The sequence below is a fragment of the Carassius gibelio genome, chromosome B7 (assembly GCF_023724105.1).
Source record: "Carassius gibelio isolate Cgi1373 ecotype wild population from Czech Republic chromosome B7, carGib1.2-hapl.c, whole genome shotgun sequence".
Taxonomy (NCBI): Eukaryota; Metazoa; Chordata; class Actinopteri; order Cypriniformes; family Cyprinidae; genus Carassius; species Carassius gibelio.
The window spans coordinates 32,921,250-32,945,615 of NC_068402.1; the positions used below are offsets into that span (position 1 = coordinate 32,921,250).

General features: G+C 35.5%; 1 protein-coding gene and 1 long non-coding RNA gene across 4 annotated transcripts in view; one reads left to right on the forward strand and one right to left on the reverse strand.

The window, feature by feature from the left end:
• ano1a (anoctamin 1, calcium activated chloride channel a) overlaps positions 1-22,529 on the reverse strand; it is a 36,148-nt gene extending 13,619 nt beyond the window's left edge. The window contains exons 1-13 of one of the 3 annotated variants that reach the window (XM_052560306.1): positions 22,279-22,529; positions 15,012-15,178; positions 11,969-12,286; positions 8,214-8,312; positions 7,991-8,142; positions 7,657-7,711; positions 7,212-7,263; positions 6,826-6,881; positions 6,675-6,716; positions 4,147-4,211; positions 3,352-3,486; positions 1,728-1,888; positions 30-112 (exon numbers count right to left, since the gene is read on the reverse strand). In XM_052560306.1, the coding sequence (XP_052416266.1) occupies positions 30-112; positions 1,728-1,888; positions 3,352-3,486; positions 4,147-4,211; positions 6,675-6,716; positions 6,826-6,881; positions 7,212-7,263; positions 7,657-7,711; positions 7,991-8,142; positions 8,214-8,312; positions 11,969-12,286; positions 15,012-15,113 (1,320 nt within the window). In that variant the 5' untranslated portion in view covers positions 15,114-15,178; positions 22,279-22,529. Of the gene's footprint in view, positions 1-29; positions 113-1,727; positions 1,889-3,351; positions 3,487-4,146; positions 4,212-6,674; positions 6,717-6,825; positions 6,882-7,211; positions 7,264-7,656; positions 7,712-7,990; positions 8,143-8,213; positions 8,313-11,968; positions 12,287-15,011; positions 15,179-17,195; positions 17,545-22,278 lie in introns of those variants that run through there. The other 2 variants (XM_052560304.1, XM_052560305.1) reach the window with 2 other exon arrangements.
• Positions 22,530-23,103: 574 nt separating this feature from the next.
• On the forward strand, positions 23,104-23,593 carry LOC127961496 (uncharacterized). The gene is made up of 2 exons (XR_008154455.1): positions 23,104-23,173; positions 23,292-23,593. It is a non-coding gene; the product is annotated as an uncharacterized LOC127961496 (long non-coding RNA).
• Positions 23,594-24,366: the final 773 nt, after the last annotated feature.

The window sequence follows — 24,366 nt, forward strand, 5'->3', positions numbered from 1 at the left end:
CTTGGTCAACATGGGTGTGTGTGACTAACCTCGGTTTCTTCGAAGCTGGTCATGTCCCAGATGTAATTGAGCCTCATTTGCCTTCTCTTCCAGTGCTCCATAAACATGGTGGCTGTGTGACACAGAGCAGTAACCTTCACTAACAAACCCACATTTATACTTATTGAACGTATCAGCTCTGATCAGCGCAATTTCTCCGTTATTAGCTACAAACTAAGCCTGGACTTTTCTCAGGGGCTTTTTTTATTATCAGGAATATTTTCATTATTATTTCATTAATTTCTAGGGCTAGTAACTTTGGAAATCACTAATATGGCTGTGTTTTCTCTGAAGAACCACGGAAGGATCTCCTGCAACATCAAGCTCTAATTAGTTTTTTTTTTAAAGAACTAATATTTAAATGAATTTTTTTAAAGCGTTTAAGTCCAATTTACAATTTTAGCTTGTGTGAACCCTTTAAAAAGAGAACCAAACTGAAATCACCTAAGGAAGTGTTCTCAACGCACTTTACATTAGGTCAGTGTGAATGGAAATTGAATCGAGAACCGATCATAACCAAAATGAAACAAAACATGATCCGAGTCCAGTTTCAAGATCAGCAGTATGAATGCAAAAATAACTATATTTAAATATTCATTTATTAATTTTCTGTTGTAACTTTGGAAATCACTATCAAATAAATGTTTTCTAAATAACCTGGAAGGTTTTCCAATAGCATCAGGCTGTAAAACGTTTTGGGAAATTGTATTTTAAAGATGTTTTCATTTTTGTGTTTGAGTCTGGTTCATAATTTCAGCTTGTGTGTGAACACTCACAACAAACTCATATCCCTTTAAAAAAAACTGAAACCAACAAGGAAGTGTTCCCAATGCAGTTCACTTTAGGCCAGTATGCATGAATGTAACTGATCACAACCAAAGTGAACCAGAAAGAGATCTGAGTCTGAATGCTGTATGCTGTATGAAAGCAAAAATAGTAATTTTTCAATATTCTTTCATTCATTTCCATACCCTGTAACTTTAGAAATCACTAATAGATAGGTGTTTTTCTTAGGAACCATGAAACATTCATTTAACATTGGGCTGTAAAACGTTCCTTTGGGAATCTTTTCAAATGGTGTTTTCACACTTGGTTCACTTGAACCATATGAGTCCGGTTTACAATTTTAGCTCATATGTAAATGTTAAACACAATCCGGAGCCCTTTTAAAGAGAACTAAACCAAACTATCTGAGGAAGTTCTCTGAATACCGTTCACTTTAGGTCAGTGTAAATGGAAAGTGGATTTAGAACCGATCACAACAGAAGTGAAACAAACAGAGATCTGAGCCCACATTCAAGCTCAGCAGTATGAACGCAAAAAGAACGGGATTCTCTTTACACTCGATTCACTTTCTGGCTCACATTGATTCTTTTAAAGAGAACTCAAGTTAGCAAGTAGCCTTGTCATAGGGTGTCATTTTTCATTTCAAAGCTTGTAACCGTAGGGGATTAAAACAGGAAAAGCAAATTTAGGGCTTTAGCAAAAATAATCAGCTTTTTGAGGAAGCTCAGCATTTGAACGGGGATGAGTACAGAGGGAATTAAAAGAGAAGTGTAAAACCAGGGCACAAATCTCTTCAGCATTTGTCAGAGCAAGTCTGCCCTCAATATGCAGAGGTACAACAGTTGGTGTACAGCAGCAACAAAGCGTACGGGTGAACATGAAATGAGAACAGAGCTGCTGACCCCATAGTGCCATAAAGATGGCGAAGAAGACGGTGGCCGCATTGTCGAACAGGTGGCTGGCCCTAGCCGTGCCGCAAGCCGTGACCAGTTTCCAGTAGCTGCAGGCTCGGTCACACATTGGGCACATGGTGATATTGTTTCTCTCGTCACAGACCTCCATACTGAGTACACAAAGAAGAAACCTGATTTTAGAAGTACATCACATCTCCATGTTTTCCTAGACACCATAATGTTTCTATGTAAAGCTATTAATTAAGGCTACAGAGTATTTTTTCCCCTTATTTTTTTTATGTTTTAGCTTGTATTATTTCTGAAAGAAAACACATTTATTCTGTATTCAGCTTGTTCCAAAACATAGTGACTTTGATGTCATTGAAACATTGCTTTGATGTCTAAATGGATGTGATGGCTAATATGAAGTAATCTACAAAAGCAGCAACTGTATGTACTGCGCAAACAGTGATCTTCACATGAAATGCATAAGAAACTGGGCTCTAGCATGGCGCTATGCTAACTACTAAATTATAGTTATACTGAATGTAAGAAAAATGTCTAAATAAATTACAAATGAAACACTAAAAACTACAATCAGTAACTTAATGTACCAACATTGTGTTTAATTACAATTTCAGAGTGTTATTTAATTATAACCCCTGTGGGTTTGTGAGCGAATTGCAGGGAGTTAAATCAAAAGCTAATAATTAAAATGTAAGATTAAAATAAATAAAGAAATGGCTGTTATTATCAAATTAAAGGCTGCAATTTAATTAGACAACTAAATAGTCTGTTGCACTGGCCGTTTAAGAGTGAAAAGTGCACTGTTACAGATTGCAGTTCACGTTTTAATATCATCAAAACTCTTCAGTTAACAGTAGCATGCTACTTCTCACAATATTTCATCTCTGTATGTACAGTAAATTTAATGTGTGAATTTTTATTTCACTGCACAATTTCCATTTCTGTGGATAGAAGTTTACAGCAATTCATTTTTGACAGAACAATTAAAGTTTGTGGAGTAACTTGCAGTGTAAAGAAAACATAATTCTGTTTGAATACTTCATATCAGTGGTGTCCATATAATTCCTTTATTTTTTCCTAGGTAGGTTTGAGAACAGCTTGATTTCGGCAGTGGCATCTCTGGAATTAATGAATGTCGTTGCGAGATGCCCAGCGAACACTGAGTCACTTTCATTATACACTACATTAAAGTGGCACCATTTCAAACCCACTCTGAACTCCCTAATTACCACACGCTTCAACATCCATCCATTTTTCTTGCAAAGTGCAACAGTGATTACTTTTGTAAATGGCTCGGCATACTCTTTGCTAAAAATCTTCCCACAAAGCTCAAAGCCATTGCGAAAGAGTATGTACTTCTGTCGGGAGACGCTGCTGAAACATGTTTCTTAAGGGCGTGAGACGGTGGAATGCATTTGAAGTTGATGGCACAGATAAGAAGAATGTGTCAATCTTCATTTTGTGACAAACTAATTTGACATAATTAAAACGCAGTAATAAGCTGATAATTTCTGTATGTAACTGTCAACGGTTTAGGGAAGGGTCACATGCTATTTAGCACACTTTCTACAAAAACAATGCAATCAAGTCAATTTAATTAGGGGACCTGGGGATGTTGTCGTCCACAGTGGCACAGCCGTACAGGAACACAATGACTCCTACAATCGCTGCTGGGATTAGCATCTGAGTATACACTCCCAGCCAGGCAAAGTACAGGCCCACTTTCTCACCAAAATACTTCCTGAAAGAGAGAAAGCAGTTTCAAGTAGAGCAATAAAGACAATGAAGTCAAGAAGTGTCAATTACTAAGTAGTGAACATCAGAAAAAAATATCCTTTGCTTCAGTCTGAGTGTAAACTGATCTTCAGTCTTTTCATAGTGCAATGAAAGGTTGTTAACAGAAGATTAAATTATATTCATTCTAAAAAAATTAGGAAATTTGTAAAAATAACATTTTAATTACAGCTGACTTTTATTATTTCTTTTCCAAAATTAGTTTTAGTATATTCACTCTTTAGTTTATTTTAGTACTTTGAGCAGATAAACAAAACTCAGTATATTTATATTGAAATATTTAATTTCAATTATAAACATATTTAAATAAAGAAAATGTTTTTTTTTTAATTGCTTTATTTAGTTTACTGTGACCCTGCAGTATACAGACTTATCTGACATCCGATATTCACTAATTTGTCAGACATTGCTCATCCTAAATAACCTGATGATAAACATTACAGTCATCCACAGCTACACCTGTGCCCTTTAACCAAAGCCTGTCTGAATAGGGCTTTTGACAAACTCCTGAATAATGCGTATCAGTAAGGTATTTATAAAAAAAAAAACTCCCTTCTTTATATTATGTCTCGGTCTCTGGCAGTGCATTTACTGTTAGCTATCATACCTGACCAGTCCGATGGGTTGGTACTTGTAGAATATGCTGTAACTCGCCCACTGTTCATACAAGATCTGCAAAGAAAGAATTAAAATTACATGCATCCTGCAACAACGATTCAACATCCATTCATACAGCATGGCTGAAATACACAGTGAGTGCATTTAAGGGTTTAATGGAAATGGCAAAATAACTGATTATTCCAATGAACAGATGAAAAGGACAAATGAAGCCTCTCTCTACCATCATGCTAGTAATTTCGAATGTAATGACTTCGGTTCGGTGCTCCTGGGGATATAATGTACTACAGTCATATGAGTAAGTGAAGATTTACAACACAGCTCCACAGAGATCTCCAGTCTCCACAACACACTTTACTCAAAGAAAAGAAGTGTTTTGTCCGAGAAAGTGAGGGAGGGAAGGCCAAAACATTATGAAATATGACATTAAATAACGCACAACCCTCTAATAACAACATTCAACAGTGAAACCAGCACATAAATATGTGAAGCCGTCAGGGTCTGTATTGTTTCCCTTGAGCTTGTTGCATTTACATTAGGATTATAAAGAACGCCATAAGCGTATGTTTTCAACATATCCACAAATCGCCTTGAATGGGTCAAGCTAGTGGATATGGATGGATTAATTATACAGAAGATGTGACTAATGGTACTATAAATTATGGCTGTGTATGGAGTTGGAATATGCAATTTAAGACAAGACATTTTTTTTATGTGCGAGCAAAACCACACTTGACGTCAATATTTGGTCCTACTATCTATCTATATATATATATATATATATATATATATATATATATATATATATATATATATATATATATATATCATAAGATTCTTATGCTCAAGGCGGAATTTATTAGATAAAAAAATATATATATATACATTCTGTGATGCAATGCAGAGTTTATCAACCTTTACTCCAATCTTTAGTGTCACATGATTCTTCAGAAATCAGTCTAATACGCATATTTATTATCAAAGTTTGAAATAAGTTGTGCTGCTTAATATATTTATGAATCTTTGATACAAAACCACTTTCCCCCGGTTTCACAGTCAAGGCTTTATTTAACCTTTATTTAACCAGATAAAAACTAATTGAGATTAAAAATCTCTTTTTCAAGAGTGACCTGGCCAAGACAACAGCATTTACATACAATTTAAAAAACATACATGACATCAAAAAAACAAATGATATTTAGTCAATGTGTACAAGTTTAGAAACGGTTACATTTTCCAAGTCCATTAGGCTTAGGCCTGGTCCCAGACTAAAATGCATTGCATTTGCACTGACAGATCTTAAAATATCTCAGTGCTTTGATAAATTGCTATGTCTCAAGATGCACACGAGTGATGTTTTTGTCTAAGGCACGTTTAAAAGAGATCCTTAAATATTCAAATTTAACCATGACCTGAACCTGTCTTAACCTAAGCCTTGTCTGTGAAACCAGGCCTTGATGTATATACCTACTAAGCTATGTTTTAGAAGTGCACTAGCATCTACTGCATTAGCACGCAAATAAACATGCTAAACAACAGTGTTTTTCAGCTCTCTCCAAGGTCCCTTGAGGTTGAAACACTTACTCTTTTTTTAGTTCTTGAAATTACCTGTTCTACATTATTTTGAGAAGGGCTCAACTACCCACAAGGACTCAACAGTGAGCCTGCAGGAGCGCTGCTCACAGATGGCTGAAGTGGGAAATGATCCTGTTGCCTTGGTGACCTGACAATTATTCGGAGCTTGCTGCAGGCAAGTCAAGAGTCTCACCAGGTCTCCTCTACACAAGCTAGGATTCTGCAGCCCATTTATAGGCTTTAATTATATCTTAAGTGGTCAACATGAGATTTAATTACCAGATTCTTACTGTATGCCATAAAAGGTAAAACAGGGTTCATTAAATATTCAGAGCAATTTAAATGTATTGATAAAAATGCTATATGGTCTAAAGATTTTTTTTTTTACTAACTAGTAGTATTTAATTCTTTCAATACCACTAGATACAAAATAATGCACATTATCACATATTTATAATTAATATTAGCTACTGAGAAAGTTACAGTAAGTAAGAAATATATATTATAAAATTGACTATAACACTAAAATAAATTACAATTTATATTATTCATATTACTATAGTTTTTTTTATTCTATGTTATATATAATAACAACTTTAAAATATAAATATAAAAATGTTAGTATGATTCAAATCGGTTTTCTTTTTTTTCATAACAGTGTATACAGCACAAACCAAGTATGTAGTCCTTAAACACTGCTGAGGGAGGTCACTTCAAGGATTTTTTGGTCACTCAGTTAATGTGGAGGACAGTTGCTAACATAGTGAAGAAACAGTGAGGTATTATGGGGACAGCTTTTCTTCTGTACAAGCAAAACCTATTGTAAATATTTAAATATATCAGCTGTGCACAACTTCACTGCCATTAAAAAAACAGTAAGATTAAAATATATCTGAAGTCCAAGACATGAGTATTTAGTATGAATATTGTAATGTCTTTTACCTTTCTGTCATTGGTTTCAGCATTTACACCATCAATATCACCCTGTATGTAAAATGTAATTTCAAATGTTAATATAAAATTAACTTGCACAAAATAATAAAACCATCAGCTGGAGAAAACTGGAAAGAGAACAACATATGGCGTCACTCACATCATGCAATGGGTAGGCCTCTGTGTACACCCCACTGCCCAGCAGACTGCTGATTCCTGTTAACAACAAATCAATCGAGTCCATTGCTTTCTGTTATGCTGTTAAACACACTTGAAATAGTTAACACCGGGTTAACTTTTTAAAAACCCTGGTGTAAATTGAATACTGGGTTATCTTGATTCTTGTTTCACATTGCTCAATTAACAATTAATCCTGGGTATTTATAAGATGACGCTTCACACTGTGTGTTCTTTTGGTGGTGCAAACTTTAAAATAAAGTGCCATCATTGATTTATTTAAAACATTTCAATTCAGCAACACTGTTGGATGGGATTCAGGTTGATTTGCACTAGTTTGTCAAGCAAAAATAAGAAGATGAGACTTACCCATGATAAACTTGGCCTTTGTGCATTTTGTTCGTTTTAAAATCTCATACACCTGTTGATGATTATTAATAGGTTTAGAAAGATGATTATAAATATAACTCCTGACTGATAATACTAGAATCAAAATGGAACATTAAACAGTAGACAGTATTAAAATCCTGTCTTGATATGACAGGATACCTTTAAGAGACCTAAAATAGCCAGAATAAATAAATAAACCCTGCCGGGAAAATCAATCTGAGCTTGGACAGCATTGTAAGAGGCAGCTGACAGATCAAGTGACTGAAATCACCGTCAACAAAAAGAACAACTTTGACGTCACTGACATTTCGGTGCGGAGCCACAAAGGTGCTTTGGTAATCAAATCAGGGGATAAATGAGATTGGGTCTTAAATCGTCCCTGATTAGGTAGGCAAAACAGTTTTGTAAGAGGACTGGTACTTACTATTGAGCTCCTGGTTTTGCTGTCGAAGAAGGAATTTCTGTCTGATAAATCAAAGCTGTGAAAAGAAACTGTGGGTCATTTCATTGACTGTTTTATGCCTCTCTTTTTAATTTCACAGGCAATAACATTCCATTGGGCAGTACAAACCAAAGGCGCATTTACAGTAAACTGCCTTTCATATTTCACTACTTGAACTTGATCATAAATTTGACCATTTACAACAATCACATACTGTTATCGACATTAAACCTGCATTGTGTGATCAAAATGCCTATGAGGTCAGCAATCATCTTAAACATGAGCTTAGTGTGGCAATGAATGACTATAGACTCACAGATGCTGCTTTTCTCGTGAGAACGGATAGGAGAGGTGTTTCTCGTTTTCCGTCTGGTTTTCCCCAACTTTAGGTTGCAAGGGAGCCGTGACTTTCTGCATGAACATGTTGACCTTCTCCACGATGTTGCTTCCCTGACTGACTTCATATTTCTGAAAATGACAGAGCGGAGCACATCAAGTTTGTGTAGACCGCACAGATTCTCAGACTCAAGACAATATACCTTTGTTGTTGGCATTTTGAGCTTCATAAACTCCGCTTCTCGACAAAGAACGTCCCAAGGCGCATGAATCTTCACGAAACCCACACCTGGTAGTTTAGTCTGAAAAACAAAGATAAAGACACACGGCCTAAGCATACGAAAAGCACGCTGCTGTGTTCTCAGCATCAAAATCACACCGTGAGGGAAGGATGGTGATATTTCAGATCATGTTAGAGCACATATAACAGGCTTTTTGCTGTATGAAGAAAACGTGAGTGGTGTTTGCACTGGCAAAACTTGCGTGGTTGCTTACTGGCCCAAGTTAAAAAGCCCACCCCCAAGTCTCTATGGTATTCTGGCACCTACATATGGGCCCGTCGATCCCAAGTCCATCTAAATCTATAGAATGTTTTGCCTATTTTTAATGTTACGTAGGGGTACATATGGCAAAAACATCATGCCACTATTTTTTTAATGGAAAAATCACGATTCTTTGTCATATTGGTTTTAATATTTTGTTAGTACAGCCGAACTAGTTTCCTTATTTTATAAACAAAGCCTTGCAACGTAAAAAAAAAAAAAAATTACTGAATGAGTTTCCTTATTTTGTTGAACATAAAAGTTATGTTGAAATTGAATAATGTAGTTAACCATAACATTTAAATAGCCCATAATAAAAAACTGTGTTATTGCACACCACTAAATGTACAGTATACAATATACACATGAAAATAATAGCACACCACAAAAAATATTCACAATTTTATAGTAGACATCATTCACACATTTTCATCAAATGGTTTGAGAATTATGCAGTTCATATAAAAACCTTGGGTTCAAGGTTTGTTCAAATCGCTAACTCGAAGTATGAGCGATATTAATAGAGATGTTTATCACTGAGGAGCACCACTATCAAGATTGCTCACACACATGCAAACCATTCATAAACTATTCAAGAAATGGACAAGATCTCTTTTCAAGGGTTTAACGCACTAGGTTTTCTTCTTCATGAAGGACCTTTCGAGAGAAATTCACAGAAATGAAGAAAAAAAATAATAATCTCAGCTGTGAAGAGAAGGACTTCTCTCTTGGTTTTCTGAAGCTGAAAAGAGGGTTATGTAAGATTTGCTTCAAATGACCCACTCTTGTTATAACTCCCATCCCACACACAAGGTCTGACCCAGTCTGTTCAATCCCAGCCACCGCTTTCAGTGAACAACAACACAAACAGGTATTTCTGCTCTACATTATATATATACACAAGTATTTACAAGTCTAAATCAATTCAATAAAAATGACATCTTTGCATGGTACCATTTTAGTTGTGTCTTGCTAGTGTTTCTTCAGTGTATAAAACTATCTAGCTTTTAGAATAAAACTGATATTAGTTTTTCCCTCTCTAAACCTAATGGTTTGATCTTAGTTTAGGGGAGTGACATCATTTTTGAGAAGTTTTTCTTATAGTATCAGAATTTCATTATGTTTTCATTCACATCGGCTTTGACAAACTCAAGAGTTATGGAGGAAAAAAAAATGTTTTTGGCACAAAATTTGCACGCAAATCTAAATGATTGTTTAAAGTTCAGTAATAATATTCATGTGATATAATGAGGGAGTTAAAAATGTCATGAGATAAGACCCTGTGTGGTATGAAATAACAAACAATAATAAGATTATTAAAGTTAATCCAGTTTTTTTATATTCAGGAAGCAATTCTCCGTTACTTCAGCGAGCTGCAAATCTTAGTCCTCCAGACTAACACTTCAGTTTATTATCCTCTTCATGATAAACACTTCACTTTGTTGATGATTAGTCCACGAAGACCTCTTCACCTAATTCTGTCTATGAGAACATCCAGCGTAGTGGAGAAAGTTAAATCCCTGTAATCTGCGAACATTAACGACATGATGGGTTTACAGAAGCTAAGCTTGTAAAACAAGCCTCTAATCATAATAAAACTGCAAATTAGCAGCATTATACAGTAAACTAAGTGTGAACTTGTTTTACGATTGCCAACATTCAAATTAATTCATTCTTACAATTAGCAATTATAGCTTTGGCGGGAACTGGGGAACAATTTAGAGAAATGATTTCATGTCTCCTAAGGGTGACAACTCTTTAACATCAATAATATGTAATAAACTGCTTTACCGTTTCTACAAGCCCACTTAAGTGTTTCTTCTCCCAAAATAAACTGAAAAATATTATCACTGGGAAACATCCCTGAGAAGATTCCTGACAAATAACAGTAATAGTGTAGTCCTCCACACCACTGAAGTGTTTCAAAACTGGGTCAACAACAGGGAATGATTTTGCTGCTGTATAAGTGAATCACTTAAACCTGAATTCATTAAAAAAGCAAGAGAGTCTAAGACAAATAATAGTCATAATACGCAAAGGAATTTAGGATCAAAGTAATGTATATCAGCCTCAAACCTATTGCCATTTCAGCGGTCTGGTCTTTGAATTACATTTTCATGAGGACGATAGTCTCTAGCATTCCAGACTGTTAAAAATCTACATGAAGTTTAGTCCAATGCTGGCAAAGAGCTGCTAAGAAGCCAGTTCATCAGTCATGAGTTTGATTGCTAGAGTTGATGTGCATGGTTGCATCTCTCAGTGGGTGGATGGTTTACTCGCAGTGGCAGAACTCCTGCTCGAATTATAGCCTTGGTGACAGAAACTTACAAAAAGGCACATCACTGTAGGCTCTTCCACACATACTGCTGAATTACTGTTAGAGTTCATGTATTAACAGGGCCTTTTGAGAAATACCAGAAGAACCACTTTCAGAACATTTCATTCCAACTGACGAATGATTAAAACACTGAGAGACCATCAGAATCTTTATGGCTTTAAAGAGCTCCAGCATTTAAAGCATCAGATGACAGAATTGCATAACTATATAACTACAGTAATATAGTTATTCTTATAGTTATCACTACAGTTATCTTTATACAGGTGCATCTCAATAAATTAGAATGTGATGGAAAGGTTCATTTATTTAGCCATGATTGTGTAGCCTAGTGAACCAAACTGAGAGACCATTTTGAAGGCTCAGGAAACCTTTGCAGGTGTTTTGAGTTGATCAGCTGATTGGCATGTCACCATATTCTAATTGGCTGAGATAGTTTTTTGTTAAATGTGAGCCAAAATCATCACAATTAAAAGAACCAAAGACTTAAACTACTTCAGTCTGTGTACATTGAAATGATTTAATACACGAGTTTCACTGAAATAAATTAACTTTTCTACAACATTCTAATTTATTGAGATGCACCTGTAGTTATGGTTCTTGGTTTTAACTTGTTGATATACAAAGAGGGTGAACTCATTTATGAATGGAAAAAAAATGCAACATGCAATATGGCGTGCAATATACCCATCTTCTAAAGAAAAGAACCATAGGATGTGCATTTAGGACATTCGCATAGGATGGCACATATGCATTGGCTAGTCCTAAAATAGCCTAAAATAAAAGCTTTTTAAAGCTCTAACTTGTAACTTTTTTAACTTTTTAAAACTTTTTAAAGCAGTAGAAACAATATTTATAGGATAGTTAAAGTCAGGTTTAATGTCAGATCATGTAATTAAAATGTGAGTGTGTCAAGCAGCTTTTGAGAATTTAGGATTTCCCAATGCAAATACTTGGACTTGGTTTTGGATGCCCTAAATAACTGCCTGTAGGCATAGCAAAAATAACTAAAGAAGTGTGTTTTGTGTCAAATTAGATCTTCATGAACCTCACTGTAAATAAAAAACACAGTGGGACTCACCCCTTCCTCTTTCTCCATCTCAAGGCCCATTTCTCGCAGGTTCTCCTCAAACTCCTCCCTGCGGAGGCGCTGGTCGTCATCATGGTAGTCCAGCCTCTGCTCCTGTGCTGCCAGTTCAGGGTCCTCATGAGCAGGTGGGATTTTCGGTTCACGTTTGAACCTGCAGCACAAGCAGGACTTGGACGACTGTTTGTGGGTGCTTTGGGGCATCTGGACGTGGTAGGTGAGGACATAATCTATCCGCCTTAAGCCATCCTGGAAGTAAGGCCACAGTTTTGCGTCCTTCGGTCTCTCGTTTTCCTGGTGAGCTTTCCGGAGCTAGGAAAAATATAAAAGAATATTATATGCATCTGTATAGTTTTAGAAGAGACTCGTTTGCATTAGTATTACATGATTTTAAGTAAGTATCTTTTGACATTTTATTCAAAATAAAGAGATAAAAATGATATAGACGGATAATAATAATGGGATCTGTTATCGTTTAGTTTCTTACAAAAACAGACATAAATCTGCCTGTGTACTAGACTTCCAGCAAACAATTTCTTACATTTTATAAAGGGTGTGGCAGATTTCTGGCCTTTTAAATGCATATTTATGTTAAACACGGTTCTGTTCCAGCTTACTTCACTACTATAAGTAAACCATTCATAGGCTGATTTTTCAGTATTTGGTCAACACTGTGGCTCTGTGGTGCTTTCAATGTTACTTTGTTGGTTTGAGTGCTGTGATTTTGGGTGTTTTTAGTCTGAACAAGGACACACAGAAATATTGGGCAAGAGAGCTACTACCCACCAAACAAATCCTAGTTAAATTACAGCTTTCTTTGGGGGAAAAGATGTTAAATATGCTGTTAACTCTATTGTTGCATCTAAACTACAGTTTAATTTTGGTGTTTCTTTTATTCTTATTACTTTTTTCAGCAAGGATACATTAAACTAATGAAAGATGACTGTAAAAACATTTACATTTGCATTAGAGTACTTTACAGATTACAGAAACTACAAAACAATTTATTGACGGAAGCATTTGCAAGTGGGTTTGTCTTACACAGAAACAGAGAACAGATTTTTCTAAACCAAAAATGACGATGGAACACGGAGTAAAAATCGACTTCTTTTTCCCAACAAATGAGCAGTGCAATAATACATTTATCAGACAACCACAAAGAGGCAATCAGCCGAAGGTATTCAATTTCCATCCTGGCACTGAGCAGCACTGATTTAAAGTTTGGTCCTTCTGCATAAAAGCCACACTTAGAAGTGGTTTTCAATAAAATAAATAAAATATAAAAACAGATTCACCTAGTATAGTTTACAGCAGGCACAGTGTTTTAGGAAGATTCAGTGCACACTGCTTAAGAACACGCTAGAACTCAGTAACTATACATTTCATGCATCATCCCTTAAGAGGTTTGATTCCAAGACCTTAGGGTTTCCAGCCCATATATTAAACCAGTTCTGCGTAATGAGGAAGTGAGAATCACAATTGCTTGGATTTATGTGAACACCTACAGGAACAGTTACAACAAAAAAGATAAAGAAGTCAAAAAGGCTAAAGAAATAGCCCAATTCCCGTGCTTATATATAATTAGACTTTTAAATGACATTATTTATTATGTTATATTATACATTATATTACAGAAGCTCAAAGCGGACATAACACACAGTTCCAACTAATCTCTTGTTAATCTTGAGTACCTAAAGAGTAGTATTTCACCCTTCATATCTCTGAAGAGTCTTTAGTTTGATCAGATTTATAAAAGACAGATACAGCTGTACTGCTTTTCTCTGGAAAACATTTGAGCTCCTGGAGGAGCTCGTGGGCGGAGCTAAAGAGTCACGAGCACACACAGCTCCATCGTCTGCAAGCCGTGACATCGACATAAATAAAACAGGTGCAAAAACTTGAATGTGGTTAGCAAATTAACGAATGATGGACATTGATGGGCATGCTCTTGCTCTGGTTGATGTGTGCCCATAGAAGGAATTCTGCTATTTATGACGTCAAACAGGGACATAATAGAATTTTTTATTTATTTTTTCTGACACGTATATGAAACCTGAAGGAGTGTCTTTGGCACAAAGAAACTCCGTCACATGTCCAACTCAATTTTTGAGACTTTGGTCATGTTTAGCATGAGAATCCATCTCTTTAGCAGTGTAAATAAGTCAGAATGCATGAAACCGAACTAGACCTCAACTTTAAAAAAGGTCAAAATAATATTTTTTCTTTCTAGTGCAGTTAGTCTTTGGACAAGGACTAGTTGTCACACTTTTCCACCCATGTAGTCTAAATAATTCTCATGGTAAAGATACTTATATAGAAAGCATTTTAAATTTGCATTTTTCATTTTGCATAAATCATGAGATATAATGCAGGAAGCTGTCAGTTTACTGCTTGACAAGTGCTGGGTTTTTTTTCTTGATTCGTCATCTTAATCCTGAAGATGTGTTTACAACCTAATAAGAATGAGTAACACACCACTCAAAAAGTACCAAATCTATGAACATGCACACAACACATGACTGAATAAATTTGTATAAAGTCATTTAGGATTAGTAGAGGGTATTTCAAAGTGACCAGTGTGTCCTGCAGATTTGCAAAGACGTTCAATTGTGCCCTAAGGATGCAAAGTAGTTTTGCAAACCCAAAGGGTACGCAAAATCGTCAGAGCTTAAAGTTTATTGCACCATCTGGAGTACAAAAAGGAAGGCAATGTGTTCTAGCCAAGATGTGTTTGGCAAGCTTAAGAATTTCATGAAAATATATATTTAGTTTTTTATGAATTATCAGCCATTATAAAGGCTAAGAAGAATATTTGTCTTGCATAAACAGTAGAATTACGATGCAAATGTGGCTTTAATTTCACATATCGCCTGTTCCTGACAAAGGTGTAAACTGAAGCATTCAAATGTCCAGATATTTGTCCATAGTTTGCCTTGCAAATGATGCTGCACTAGAAAGACGGGAAAACAGATGAGAAACCAGTAATAAAATGGACAAAATCAGTACAGAGGAATGTTTGTCTGTTGTTGTGACTTACAGCAGTCTGGGGGTATAGCGCATCCCGAATGCCTCTAGAATGGTCTTCATCAGTCTCCTTAACATTCAGTGGGACACTTTCATATTTCTCATTTCGCCACATGCTGTCTTGTCCTCTCGGGCCCGATGGCTGCTCCTCTGTGCTGTTGAAACCCAAGAGTTTCTCACCTGTCCAAGTGCAAACACAAATTTATCAATGCAAATATTATTGCTTTGTGATAGGAATATGAAGTGCGATGCTAAATTAATCTCAACAACTTTTTTATCACACAGAACTGCAAATAACCAGCTGGTAAGAATTTTACCTTTACTTACATTTTCGAAAGAAGAAACAAGTTTGAACGCAAATCTCATTTCATGAAATGAATGCAAAAAAACTGAAGTGGTCACACAGTCGGTATTGTAATTATTTTATTAAGTGACCAGGAAATTGTGCACAATTTTAAACGTTTTCTTATTTTCATGATTCTTTGTTTTATTATCAAAAATTTTAATAACATCTCAGAACATATTATATTTAATACTATAACAACTTCTGTTGCTTTTAATAGATCACAGCTCTGGAGTAAAAACAGAGAGGGCAGCAAGGGATCAATATATTCTTCAAAATAAAAGTGAGCACCACAGAGGCCTGATAACATGCCTCCCAGCCTAATTACAGAGCAGCTGAGAGCAAACGCAATTCATTTAAGACACACATCGAAAATTAATCATCTGAAGCCTATAAATAAAATCATGTTTTTAAAAATGGGGTGGTAATATGACAACATTAATTTATTGTGTAACATAAAATATGAAATAAAAATAAATAAAGCAAAAACAATGTCCTATACAACACATACCTACATTTTCCTCTCTAGAATGCATATGTAGGTCATAGTAGGATACAAGTGTGTATATGTATATGTGTGTGTGTGTGTGTGTGTGTGTGTGTGCTTAACCTCAGATTGCTCCAAGGGGGATTGTCAGTGCAATAATGTCAGCTTGCCTTTTTTCTTTTGTACTCACTACTCAGTATAAATTTGAACATGATAAACAACACTAGTAAAAAATAACCCATGTAAAAAAAATTGACAGGTATATAAGATGGTCAAGCTGATTTTTGTAACATGATAGATGTTTTTTTACTGGTCCATGGTGGTTTAACAGATTTAAAATGTCTGCAGGATCAATCTAAGCCCTATAAACTGCTAGTCCATCTGATCCATCACCTCCTAGATCAATGCAGACAAGCTAATAAACAACACTGAACAGCATGTTCCACCAAGAAACCATATAAAATAATCTGCCGTCAGAGGAGGAACACAAAGGCTATGAATATTGAATAGCAAATTGATGTACGACATGCTTTCTGGTAATTTTCTGCAAGTACATCACCGAATTCTTTAGAGAAGCCGCTGTTTATATAGGACTTATTTGCAAGTGGATTTTCATTTCCTTGTTGAGGTTAGATAATGAGGTTTGAATGCATTGATCATAATGATGGCATACAAGTAAAAGCATTTTTCCGGAAGAAAACATTCAGTTCGATTGGCTTGTGGTATTTGAAAGCCAATAAATCACGAAACTTGTCACACTGTTGCTGAATAATTTTTTAAGAAATATGAACAATATAACAGGATTTAAACATGATTCCCACATTCTACTATATAAATAAATACCTTTAGATAATGTTGTAACATTCTCCCTTTAACCTATTCTCTTTGAAAAGCCATTCCTCCATATACCCCAAATGGGAAAATCCCCTCTGACAGCCCAGGGTGACATGCACCGCCCCCTCAGACCAGCATCTCTCTCTCTCCTCAGGTGAAGATGATGCTGCTATGGATTTTCCTCATGTGATCCGTCTGTGTGTGTGTGTTGCCTGAAGGCAATGCGTGACTGATCTAAACGTACACCTAATAACACAATCCTCATTAAAGCTTATCTGACTTTAATATCAGTATTATTTTATTAATGATAACGTCAGTCAACAGGTTATTGCACAAATGCATTACTTATAACGTATCTGGGTATTATAAATAGTGTTTTGCAAAGCAATCTTGGCATCATAAACATGCATACGTTTTCTGAGCAGTGGATTCTGTTTGAATACGGAGCGATTAATTATTTGTCCAGCTTTAATATGCATCATCAATAATAAACGCGCAATCAGGAATCTGAATAGAAAGAATGAGAAACTCACCGGAGCCATCAGCCTCCTCATCTTCCCTGGCAGTATTTACATCATCTTCACCCTTCATTGGTATAAATATATCTAAATGTATCTAGTTTCCAGGTGGATTTTTTTGTGGAAGTTGTGTGTGTCGTGAACGCGTTGTGTGTGAGAGAGACGTGCGAGAGTATTTACATGAAGTCTCGAGGACTGGATTCGTGCGAACGCGTTTTTATCTCATCCACACACACACACATAACCACACAGACACACATCACTGCCAAACACACGAGCTTTCCCTCGCATCAGATGCGCTTTTGGGCAGTTCATGAAGCAACACCAGTTGAATGCGGGCTTATCTCATTCTGTTCAATGATGTTTTGAGCTCACAGAACGTATAGCCTGTTTATAGCCTAAGTACGCCTGAATGATTAAGACAGAGACGCATATCGGTTAAATGGGCTATAAACGGGAGACGGGTCCAAGTTGTCACACTTTTTAGCTAACGTTACTCATAGCGAATTTTCCGAGCGCAGGTCTGACCATTTTTCGCTGCAAAACAGTTATGAAAAAGTTAAATGTGTTGACCTGAAAAAATGTAAATGTAGCCTACAAAATGTGTTCACAAACAAATAAGTCTAGACTTTTAGGGCTAACCCGTTCCATAAATGTAAGTTTTTATATTCAGAGTGTAATATTACAGACCATCACCGATTATTAATTTGTTTATTTTTTTAAAAAATATATAACACCAATTCAAAATGGCTGTCGTTTACTTAATATGGCCTGAGTCCCAGTGTGTAAACGATCCATCCTAAATTCTATGTGATATTAGTAATTACTATTTAGGGAAGACCCGATGTTAACTCCCGGATTGTCTGTGTTTGTTTATCGGTCTGGCTAGTGGCGGCGGCTACAACGCAGTTAAGTTAAAGTGATGAGTGATGAAGTTGGGCTCAGGGGCCCGTTCTTCGTACGTCACTTATTACATCCGAGATAAAGTACATCCAAGATGATATCATCGTGCTAATCATGATCCGGCTAATTGGGGTCTTCGAACACACCTGTTGTGTATGATTAGTATCGCTGGATTGAGTTATCTAATTGCGCGTTCATGTGTTGGCTTAAAAGGGGATATGTATCGATACTCGCAATGTAATGACGTCATATAATTTAAAACGACACCTGACGAAAAACTTGACAAATTTCTGGACTTTTATAAGGAAACAGCGAAGCAAACAAAACTACATAAATGTTATAATAGATACATGAAAGAGATAATAGATACATGTTTTTTTTAATTTTTTTCATGATTCCCAATTATTTAGATTCGCAATTTATAATAGTTGTGCAGTCTTTACATTTTTTATTTCAATGTAGAAATTATCTATTCATTTCATTTTATATCTGGACAGATTTGTTAAGTGACAGCATTAATGAAAGTTTCTTAAGGGTCAATATCATGTTATCTGCATCTCCTGCACTCCATCAAGCCACTCTTATAATAGCAGTCGTCACTCAAAATAATGCACGACTCTATTATCTGTATAGCATGTGTGTAAGACACTAATACAATTATGAAGTAATAATTTTATGACAAATATTTCAGTGAGCAAAACTGGCTGTCTATAGTAGGCTGTTATGGACTACACAGCATTTTTATATTATTTTTAATTAATTTTTTTAATGATTATTATTTTAAATTATTGTCGCTGGATCAGTACGATACTCTTGTTGTAAAGTAGCGGTGGTAGCAGACATATTTTGAGTATCAGTTCTGGTTGAAAAGAGGCGATCTAATCCTGTTTACATGAAATAAGCTACTCCCGAGCAGGTTTAAGTTTACGGACCTGTTGCTATGACAGCAGCTCCGGGATGAGCTTCGAAGAACCAAATGGTCCAAGATCACGCCAAATCGTCAACATTCAAATCCAGCTAACTGAGTTAGCGACGTATGAAGAACGGTGGGATGTGTTTTCCATAGGCTACTTGTATTTATTTGTTGCAACCCGCCACTATATCTAAATGGACCAATAAAAAAAAGTCTTCTTTGAATGAACACATACTGGAAGTTTTAAAATCAAAACGAGGCGCGGGTGTTTTTATATCACTGTATTTCTGAAGGAAGACTGCCTTTAGAAAATTTGCGATGCCATTTTCTTTTCATCTTGCATGTTTTATTCCTGATAAAGCAGGGCTTGTAAACTCAAGGCTATGGCCGTTACCGGGGAAACCTGTTTTTCCCGCTCTAAACCACCTCCTGCTGGCAGTGAATGAGTTTGCATTGTCAATAAGTCCATCTACACAGCAAACATATTTTGCTTGTTATCAAAAATAATCAACTCGATGGCTGCATTCCAGTCCATTTTTTCAGGCCCTTCACTGCTAACTGTCACTGATTTCGTTGCATGAGCGCCAACATTTGACGGGACCCGGGAACCGTTTTAGTGAATTTGATTTTACTCCTTGCTAAACTTCTCCAGAAAACAAACCCCAGACCTCTCTCTTTTGTTTTTATAAAATAATTTGAGCAATACCTTTAATTGATTCAGTTGTCTCAGAACAAAAGAGCTTTAAAAACTTTATCTGTTTGTAACACTTTTCCTTAATGACATCTCACACTTTTTTTTCAGTTTGTAATGTTTTAAACATCTAACCCTTTTCTTTATTCTCTTCTTTATTTGATTTTATCTGTCTGTTATTATTTATCGTTTTTATGTTGATGGTTGTATAGTTCTTTGTGTACTGATCTTGATTTGTGAGTATTAATAAATAATTTAAAAACTTCTGGCGGAACCCTTGCAATGGTCTGAACTGAAACATCCTAAGCCCTTGATCACTTAGAATAAGCTATTCAGTTGGTTTATGTTTTACATTTTCCTCTCATGAATTATTTTGGTGCAGCATTCTATATGTATATACATATGGTTGGGCTGTTATAAAAGTATAATATTATATATATATATATATATATATATATATATATATATATATATATATATATATATATTAGGGATGCACGATAATATCGGCACAATATCGGTATCGGCCGATAAAAGCTTAAAATGACCATTATCGGTATCGGCCGATATGAATATTTCTGCCGATGAGCCAAACCGATATTCTCCAAGTGAAATAATTGACCTGTTTTTCAGATGTGAATGTCTGTCTACATTTGTAAAATAATAAATTTATGGTAGAATCAGTACAGAAGAGATACATGGATTTCTCTTCAGTAAAATTAAAGTTTAAATATATCAGTATATATTTGTATATATATCGATATCGGTATCGGCATCGGCCAAAATTATTTTGAAAATATCGGCATATCGAATATCGGCCAAAATCCAATATCGTGCATCCCTAATATATATATATATATATATATATATATATATATATATATATATATATATATATATAGTTTTGTGGGAATAAATGAAAGATGATCTTAGATGACATTATAATAGTGTTGCACTGTGGTTTATGGAGTGGCCTGAAGTGTTCATATATGAAGTAGACTTGCTCCCCAAAATCGAAGGGTAGAGGGTCTGTCCATATATACTTCCCTTGTCCACTTAATGAAGTGTAACGCACTTCACAATGGCTAGGGAAGTGCTTATAGGGAAGTTTGCTAGTGTGTGTCTAAAAGTGGAGTGGAACACAACCTAGAGGGACTGTTGTTATTGATTTTGAAAGTCTCTTGTAAGTTAAGTTAGGGCCACAAAAACGAGCATGCGCAGTAACATTTGTTTATGTTGTTGCTGTTAAGACTGTCTGCACATGGGATGCAGGGCAGGAATATTCCATGTCTCATATCTGATTGGACAACAAGCGTTTTGCGAGTGCTAATAGGACCAACCACTAGCACCCTTTGTATGTTGTTACATCGTTAAGCCTGTAGGTGACAACAAGACAGGACTATCTTTTATAAATTAACCATTCATTGAACTGATTATACTGATTAATTTATGAACAACGAGTGACTTTATGAGTGACTCACTGAATCAAGCACTCGAGTGATTTGTTCAAAACAATGATTCATTTAGGAACAAAAGTTGCTGAAAATGTTTGATCTTCTAGAGCTAGATTTCTGCTCAGTCAAGCCATTTCAGCAGACACTTCACTCCATATCGATCAATGCATTGTCCAGTGCTCATGAAAACGGCCTGAAAACTCCTCAGCCACTGCGGATACTATGAAAAAGTCAAGGACCCAGCTAACTGATTATTTCCCTCTGAATATATAATTTTACCCAGAGAACAGGTAATTATATAAACACTCTTTTCCATCTCACACGCGTTCTCTTACTCCAAAACAGCTCAAGCTTAGTTGTCACTGCTAGTGAATTCTTCGTGTCAGCAATATCGCAGTGGTGTATCTGATGGCTCTACATTGCAAGATTGGTAGTATAATATTTCTAATCTAGCCTACATATATATACACATACATATATATATATATATATATATATATATATACACACACACACATTTATACAGCTATAATGATGCATTTTGGGTGGATGTTTGGGTTTTATATATATATATATATATATATATATATATATATATATATATATATATATATATAAAACCCAAACATCCATATATATATATATATATATATATATATATATATATATATATATATATATATATATATATATATATATATAAATATATATATATATATGCCTAGTTATTGTGATTTAATAATTCATGCATCCTTTTTTTTTCAGTAGGAACCATTAGTGTAAGTCTGTGGTTGCCATGGCAGATTTTTCATGACAGGGTCTTCCGTTTTCAAATCGACGTAATTCAAGTGCATTGTCAATGTATATATATATATATATATATATATATATAGATTTATTTATTTTTTTACCCACAAAACCATTTTGTGCTTATTTTAAAAGGTAATGACCACTCATGAGCGTCTTCACATCTAGACTACAGCTCACACCAGTAACATCAAATCGGCAATCGAATCCTAAGCAGGCTAGTCAATGATTTTGTAATGTCCTAACATTTTCAAGTCAGCTTTAATTAAATGCTGGAACCGGTCAGTCACTTCGGAACTTGAGAAGAAGAATGAAAATGTTGAATCTTACTTGTGCTCCGAGAGGAAATCACTCCCGCGCTTCAGCTCCTGACTCCGGCTCACCTGGGCAAGCACTTGTTTATCTCAAACACTCAACAACAAGTAAATATCTTTCCGCCTTACAACTTGGAAAGAGCGAAGTCTTAACAATTAAAGTCTCATACTTTCCGTACAAAATCTCCGTAACGCGACAGCGCGTGCACAGCACTGATATGACGTATGCATAGGTGTTTCCCTCACTATCAAAGCAGGTCAGGAATGTGGGCGGGCAGGAGATTGACTGAAATGTATACTATTTACAGTTTAAATTACTGTGTAAATGTTTTCTCTGAGGTGTACACACTTGTGAAACGGTAAACACGGAACATGCACGCACACGGTTCGAACATCTCTGAACAAAATGTAAAGTCTTCATACCTGTCACAAAGTTATGCACGCTATGTTCACCACAATAACCACATGTCTTCCACGGTCATGAAAAAAACATGGAAATATCACAAGACTTTAAAATAGTGATTTCCAAGACTAAAAAATAAAAAAATTCATAAAATTTTAAGTCGTTGACATGTCTATTGTGAATATGATTTTACTTTAATATTATTGTTGTTATTATTCTAGCTTGAAATCCCTCTTTGTGGGTGTTTAAAATCTATGCAGTAATTTTTTTTAATGAAAATGAAAGTAATGAAAGGTAATTGAGGGTGTGATGCCCTGCAACTATCCCTGTACTTTGTTGTGCTTGGCAATAAGTAACCATATAAATATAAAAACTGATACACTTCAGTTACTTTAGTTTACTCACACTACTTTTTTTTTTAATATTTTTTTTTACAGCTACTCCTAATTGTTTGATGATCCGCATGTTTGGACACAACTACAATGCTTGTGCTCATTTTGGAAAGTTTGTATGTACCTATTATTGGTACACTATGTTCTGTTTCACATTGTATAACTGATCCACCCTTTTGTTTAACTGTTGGAAAAGTGTTCATCTTTAATTGCTTGTTCTTTGTTTATTGGCAGATTGTAATTCAATCAAACCGCAGTAGTTGGTTTCAGAATGCCCCAGGCTAATCTGAGGTTTCTGTCCCATGACATTGACGAGACGAGAGTAGGGTTTCTCTCTGATGACTCCTCCATATTTGTGGAGCAACGTGACAGTGAAGGACTGCACACTGAGTTAACTGATAAACTTTCCTGTGGATGGTATACAGTGATATGTTGGCTTCCTGACAGGTCTACAAACAAATATGCCAGAGACCTTTGGTAATTTCTCTTGCTCTTTGTTTTCCCTTCTTTAAACATTTGAATACAATTTAAGCCTACACATGCTTCATTTTGCATTATTTAAATGCATCCTAGTGATTCAGGAGAGATGGTTACCTAACCTGCCTGGTGCAGAAGGTGTTTTTTTTTTCTTCTCTTATGTGTCTTGTCTTTGCATCACTATTCTCTCTATTATGTTGTGGCTAGGTTTCAGATGTGGGAAAAATTGCCTTCCTATATTATCACTAGTTTTTGTAGACAACAATGGTAATCATTGCCCTCAGTGTGAAGCTGGCTAAATTAACAAGAATGGTTAAGTTGATATAAAAGAATGCAATTATATGCCTAACTACAGCCTGAGGAAATAATACTGTTAATGTATAATTGTTTAGGGTAACTACTTAAATTTTGGACACAACCAGTAGTCTCCTCCTCCTCTCTTATCTCTCTCAAACATATGCTCTCTTTTTAAGTCTTTCTTTCTGTTTGCTCCATATCGTTAAAACATGTTACAAGAGAGGCCCTGACATGTACTTGGACGCTGAAGCCGCACTTGAATCTATGAATGTCATTGCACTAGATAACAAAATATCAAGCAAAGTGGCATCTGCAAACAAATGATTCTGGACTTTTTCTCAGAACTAATGCTGAGAAAAGTGGCAAGGAGAATAAAGAAATTAGCCAAAAGTTGTTTCTGTAACAGGTGATAAGTGAACTGAAAAAATGAGCATCACTTTTGTGCAACTTACATGATTTATACATAGATTTATACAATATTAATTTGCATAAAACAAACTACAAGTAGTCTACTAAGAGTAGTCTTCAGGTTAAC